This window comes from Pseudophryne corroboree, chromosome 11 (assembly GCF_028390025.1).
Source record: "Pseudophryne corroboree isolate aPseCor3 chromosome 11, aPseCor3.hap2, whole genome shotgun sequence".
Taxonomy (NCBI): domain Eukaryota; kingdom Metazoa; phylum Chordata; class Amphibia; order Anura; family Myobatrachidae; genus Pseudophryne; species Pseudophryne corroboree.
In genome coordinates, this window is record NC_086454.1 from 111,418,964 (window position 1) to 111,425,893 (window position 6,930).

Consider the following 6,930-nt stretch of genomic DNA (forward strand, 5'->3'; position numbering starts at 1 on the left):
AGTATGGTACTGTATAGTTTATTTACCCACTTATGGATATAGGATTCCTAGGAAGATCAATCAAATTAACACAGCACATTTATTTGTTTGTAGGATGTTACCCTAAGTGCCCAAATGAAAGACCCTATTTTGATGAGGATAAAATGGAATGTGTTGCAATATGTCCATGCTATTCAATTAATGGAACACTGTACGAGGTTGGTCAAAAGATGCCTCGTGATGAGCGTGACGATAACTGTACAACCTGGTAAGAAAAGATGAAGTCCTGTGCATTGTGTAGGGAATGTTGTGGTAAATAGGTATAAACTGTTTCAGAGGTGGAACTACCATTGCTGCAGCAGGTGCATTGCACCGGGGACCCTGACGACTAAGGGGCCCAATACTGCCCAGACCAGAAATTAGTTATCCCCTGTCCCCCCTGCAGACCATTTTGAGCAATATCTGGTGAATGTCCCAGTGCAGAGAGCAGGATGGACCCCACTGCCTGAGGGTCTTGCCCCTTACCTTAGGGAGGCAGGGCTGACCTTGTGTGTGCCGGACTGAGTCCTGCCACCTACCAGCGAAGATGATCACAGTCACAACCTGCCTCAAATTAGCAGACAGTTGTACATTTTCTTTCTGATTCACTGCTATCTGTGAATTAAAGGCAGCCACAACTTGTGTCACTGGAACTGTCAGAGCCTGCCTGACCAAGTGCCAAACTGAGGAAAGCACAAAGAGCTTGTACCCTTGTCACCTGCTGTTCTCTCCCTGTCACCCTCTAACTCCCCCTACATTCCGCTATCATCCTCTGACTCCCATTGACTTCTGCTGTCACCCTCCACCCCTTTATATCATTCTCTGCCTCCCGCCTGCGTTTCGCTGTAACCCTCTGCCTCTCCTTGTCACCTACTGCCGTGCGGCATATAGTGAACTTGGTTTGGGGTGGAGTAGGGGGGCCAAAAATATGTTTTTGCACCTGGGTCCCCGACTAACAAGTTCCACCACTGAACTGTATCATCATCAGTACACAATATGCTGCATACTACAATAAGAGATAATTGCATCTATATAAAACAGTACCCACTGCACAGGTTTATCCATAAGATGTTGCATCTGTTACAGGATATGAATTAATGCCTCACTGTCTATGCAAAGAACAAACAAATTAAAATGTTTTTACATCTTTCTTTGTTTTCCAGCATATGTTCTCCAAATGGCAGACAATGTACTCTCCAAGGTAAACTTTAAAAGAACAAGCTATTTTTAACAGTGTTTAACAAAATCTTGCCATGTTAAAATATGCAAATGCCGCAACTGCCAGGATTTGCATTGAGACGCCCATTGGCAGCATCTCTGAACCGCCACTTACATACATAGGCACCATTGGACGAACATTGACTGTCTGAGTATCCATGTGGTCATGCAGCATGCAGAACCGTCTTAACAGCAGTGTAGGCCCCTGGGCACAGCAATGCTCTGGGGCCCCTACAAATCCTCCAGAAGTAAGGGTGGGGGGTGCTGGCAGCGGCAGCTTTGATGTCCCGCGGGCGGTAGGGGCCGTTCTATCTGTCGCTCAGCATGTAGGACCTGGAGAAATAATTTCTGCTAATTACTCCTTTACTGCACAGATGGGGCAGGAAGGAGAACACTAAACTGTAGAAGCGGACATTGGGCTGAATGAAAGGGCCCTGGTACATGACTTCCAGGGTAGTAGGGTATGTTTAATACGTAGGGGAGGGGTCGATAGTAAAGTGGGCTTAATATTCATAATTTTCTGGTGGGAGGGCAGCTTGCTTGACTGCAGATATCTCAAGTTCCTGAAAATAGATTTCTTAGCTTTGAATGGGATAAAAATCTAGAGTCCCACCTTTCAGTAGGTGCTGGGGACTTGGGGATCAGAGTTCAGGAGCCAGAGTAATCCACCAATGAAAATTTAAAACTGCATATTGGGCATGTGGAGCTGGAGCAGGGACCAGCTGCTGGAAGGCTGATATCTCTGGTTCTGGGCATAGTATAGACAAGCTGCCAGTGTGCACCGAAAGGGGAGAGTCCCAGCTTTTGGAATATACCCTCATAAAAACTCTAAGTCAGACAGAACCCGAGATATCTGGCTGGAAAAACAATTATCAGGCTAGGATGGGGACCACTGCTTTGAAGTAGGATATCTCCGGTTCCCCAGGGCCGATTTTCAAAAATCTGGTACCCCTGAAAAGAGGGGACCCTCAGCTATCAGCCTATGGCCCTTTTACTCCTGGGGCCCTTGGGCAAGAGCCCATTGAGCCCATACGAAAAGACGGCCCTGGCAGCATGGCTACTGGAAGTAAGACACAGGAGACATGCTATGATACACCCATGAAACAGTCACAATACGTCTGTGTTTGAGTTGTCACTCCCCATTACCTCCCACAAACCTTCCCTTACTGTCAACCACTTTGCAAATAAATCTTAACTGCGATTGGCACCGCAGACCATCACAGCACATGCGCAGTGCGGCTTAGATACATGGGCAGTGGTGAATATTCAGACCACTGTGTACAACATCGACATTACACCCATGTCTGAATCTGGACAAGTATTTGTAAACATCAAGGCATTATATATGAAAATACCGGCAATCTATTATAAAGCATTCTATAGCTAACCCTAACTCTGTCCCTAACCCACCCCTCCCACAGCTTATCTCTAAGCCCCCCCCCCCCCGCAGCCTAACCATAGCCATCTCTTTCAGCAGCCAAACCCTAACCTCCCCACTGCAGCCTATCCCTCCCCTCCCGCAGCCTAACCCTACCCCACGTAGTTACTTTTTGAAGTTTTCGGCATTTTCACCTGTCGGAATCCCGCTGCTGGTATTCTGACAATTGGGATTGTAACCATCAGGATGTTCTCTACATCCCTGCAGATGGAAATCCGGAGATAATATCCTTTGCATCTAAGGGTACAGAGTATATAAAAGCAACACATGAACCATGGTTCTTTGCAGTGCTTTCGATCAGTTTTGAGCTACTATTGAAATCTTAGCATGCACAGAAATCTCTAGAAACAGATATAGTGCATGTTTTACACGGTGTGTGTATACACAGAGAAGCAGTAGCTATTAAGACACTCAGGGGGAGATGTATGAAGCAGTGAAAAGTTTGGAGAAGTGAGCCAGTGTAGAAGTTGCCCATGGTAACCATTCAGCTTTGAAGAAACATTTATCAAGTGCATTCTATATAATTATAGGCAGCAGCTGATTGGTTGGCAAGGTCAACTTCTCCACTGGCTCACTTTTCCATACATCTAACCTTCAGTGAGTCAAATATTTTAGTAATGTGTTGGGCATTTCTGCGCAGTGACTGGGTTGTGACCTTTCAGGTGCATTAAGATGAACCATTTTATGGGCATATTATGGGAGTGTTATATACTGTGGGGGAGATGTACTAAGCTTTGTAGAGAGATAAAGTAGAGAGAGATAAAGTACCAGCCAATCAGCTCCTAAATGCCATGTTACAAGCTGTGCTTGAAAAATTACAGGAGCTATTTGGTTGGTAGTTTATCTCTTCACTTTCTCTAACTTAGGGGCAGATGTATTAAGCCTGCAAAAGTTCTAAAGCAGTGATTAGTGCAAGGTCATAACGCACCATCCAATCAACTCCTAACTGTAAATTTACATACTGGAGCTGATTGGCTGGTGCGTTATCACCTTGAACTTATCACGGCTTTAGCACTTCTCCGGGCTTAATACATCTGCCCCTAAGGCTTAGTACATCTTCCCCTGTAACTCAAATGCTTAACTGCTCACAGTGGAGGTTCAGGCCATACTCTGAGAGAGATTCTGCACCTAGCTAGCATGGGTCAGGTGCAAGTTTCAATGGTGCACCAAGTGGAATTGTTCCATCTAAAGACACTAGAAGTGGGTGTCCCAGCTCCTGCATATGCAGGCACATGCTTGCACTTCAGGGAAGGGGAGATACTAGCATAAGTATAGCATGGCAGGGACGACTATGGCAAAAACAATGCTAAAGTGGTCGCATCACTTAATCAACCCTTCAGTGTTTATTATTGCCTATGAAGAAAGATTGGACAACCAATAAAATCTCTGGCAATATAGAATTTAATTAATCTGCATTATTCTTATAATGTAATGATTATTGTAGGTTTGTACTACATACTTATTGTATAGATCAGCTGAATATAGAGGAATTGTATCATCCTCATCTCCCCAAAGCCTCTAATGATTTGACTGAATCCTGATTGTCTTATATCCCTCAAAATGATACTATAATATATTTAACTAAAATGCAACACTTTTTATTTGTTCCTAATAATATATTGACTTTTATTGAACAGACTGCTGTGTGTATAATGGCACAGTATATATGGCCCCAAACATTGTTTACAACACCACTGATGGCATGGGAGGCTGTATTGTTGGATATTGCATTAAAGGAAGCATCAGAGGAACTAATACACCCTGCAGCCCGACGTCTACACCAACTACAGTGTTCAGCTTCTCTACTACAACTCCTGTGACTACAGCAACACTCACTAGCACTACAGGTACAATGTTGCAAGTGTGTAGGTTCCCTGTAAAACAAGATTGATTCATATTCACGAAAGTTCCTGTTAGCAAATATTAGACATTTCTTTAAAAATTAATTTAGAGTGGTGAACATATTTATATTAAAGTGTACCTACATTTAGTAAAATCAGCAACTCTATGTACTGAACCAATAGTTATAAACATGCCACCTGTCAGTAAACTAGGACATGATGGGGTTTATGTAATAGCCTTTGAGCTGCAGGCTGTGTGGGAATTAGGGCATGTCTGCCCATATTTATAAAGCAGCAATCATTTTAAAGGCAAAACCAACCTGGTTTTACCTTTTAAATGATTACTTGCTGCTTTTAAAATCGCAGCAATTCCTGAACAGACTTGCCAGTATTCCAGCACAGCCTGCAGCTAGCAGGATATTAAATAAGCCCCATGTCTCATAACTGTTTGTCCAGCAGTGATGTCACAAATTCCGAAAAAAATAAATAAAATAGGCTACATTCACATTGGTTCAGGCCACACGGTGGACTCAAGTTCTGTGTAGCTAGGATAAGTCCTCTGTAACAACACTTTTTATGAAATATATGGTGGTTGTAACTAAATACAGAGATTTTGGAAGATTCACTAATGCTCTAAGTGGAACTTGGAGCTGACGTGTATGTACTGTATTACAAACATGGCACCCTCCACTTAGTAATACAGGTTGAGTATCCCTTATCCAAAATGTTTGGGACCAGGAGTATTTTGGATATCGGATTGTTCCGTATTTTGGAATAATTGCATACAATAATGAGATATCACGGTGATGGGACCCAAATCTAAGCACAGAATGCATTTATGTTTCATATACACCTTATACACACAGCCTGAAGGTAATTTTAGCCAATATTTTTAATAACTTTTGTATTAAACAAAGTTTGTGTACTTTGAGCCATCAGAAAACAAAGGTTTCACTATTTCCCTCTCACTCAAAAAATTCTGCATTTCGGAATATTCCGTATTTTGAAATATTTGGATATGGGATACTCAACCTCTATAGAAATAGTCACATTTGGAAGGACCACTGTGTGGAGCACCTTAATGTCCAATAAGTTGATATCAGGGGCCTGATGTAATGGAGTGCAAGATGGTCGGAGCTTTGAGATTCCGGCCAAACTTGGATTTTTTTTTAAAGCTGAAAACATTTACAAGGCAAAACCCACCTGGTTTTGGCTTGGATAACTAGGTTGATTTTAATATAATTTTGTATATGCCTCATTTGTGAAGTTACATGCAGCATACTAAACCTTGATAGTAGATAATAGCTGGTGAAGAGAAAAGTGGATAAGCACATATAATACTACAGTATAAGCTGGTTCAACTATTTAATTTAATATTTCAGAGAGGTGTTAATGATATATTCTTTTTCATTCCCATAGAAAATCAATAATTAGTTCATCCAGTTATTGATTTTTTTTTTAAATATAGTGCTCTTAAGTCAAATTCTTTAAATGACACAAATTCAGGGTCCAGCCAAAAAGTACCTGTAATAAAGTGTAGTAAACACACTAAAAAAATAAAAATAAAAATAATAGTAATAATAATAATAATAATAATAATAATAATAATAGACAGAACTTCTGAGTTTTTAGGACCTGAGATAAAGTATACAATTTAGCAAATGGAAAATAAATCTTTTAAACTTAATATGGTGTATTTTCATTGGCAAGTAAACTACTGTACTGAAATTTTGATAATAGATTGGAACTTTGAAATTGCGGTGATAGAGTAAATATATAAATATAGTGCTCTTTAGTCAAATTCTTTAAATGACACAAATTCAGGGTCTAGCCAATAAGTACCTGTAATAAAGACACTAAAAAAATTATAATTCAAATAAAAATAATAATAATAATAGACAGAACTTCTGAGTTTTTAGGACCTGATATATACCATTTAGCAAATGAAAAATAAAGCTTTTAAACTTAACATGGTGTATTTTCATTGGCAAGTAAACTACTATACTAAAATTTTGATAATACTGTAGATTGGAACTTTGAAATTGCGGTGATAGAGTAAATATACAAATATAGTGCTCTTTAGTTAAATTCTTTAAATGACACAAATTCAGGGTCTAGCCAAAAAGTACCTGTAATAAAGACACCAAAAAATTAATAAATAAATAAATAAATTAATTAATTAATTAATAATAATAATAATAATAATAATAATAATAATGGACAGAACTTCTCAGTTTTTAGGTCCTGCAATATAACATTTAACAAATGAAAAATAAAGCTTTTAAACTTAACATGGTGTATTTTCATTGGCAAGTAAACTACTGTACCAAAATTTAAATAATAGATTGGAACTTTGAAATGTAATTTTGCAACTTATTGTAATAACACTTCATCTATTTGAGAAATGTAATCACC

At 39.7% G+C, this 6,930-nt stretch overlaps 1 protein-coding gene across 1 annotated transcript in view; it reads left to right on the plus strand.

Moving 5' to 3' along the window:
• Positions 1-6,930, plus strand: part of LOC134968656 (mucin-2-like) — a 149,765-nt gene that overhangs the window by 117,265 nt on the left and 25,570 nt on the right. The window contains exons 29-31 of the mRNA XM_063944181.1: positions 94-247; positions 1,182-1,219; positions 4,312-4,521. Coding sequence (XP_063800251.1) covers positions 94-247; positions 1,182-1,219; positions 4,312-4,521 — 402 coding nt within the window. The remainder of the gene's footprint in view (positions 1-93; positions 248-1,181; positions 1,220-4,311; positions 4,522-6,930) is intronic.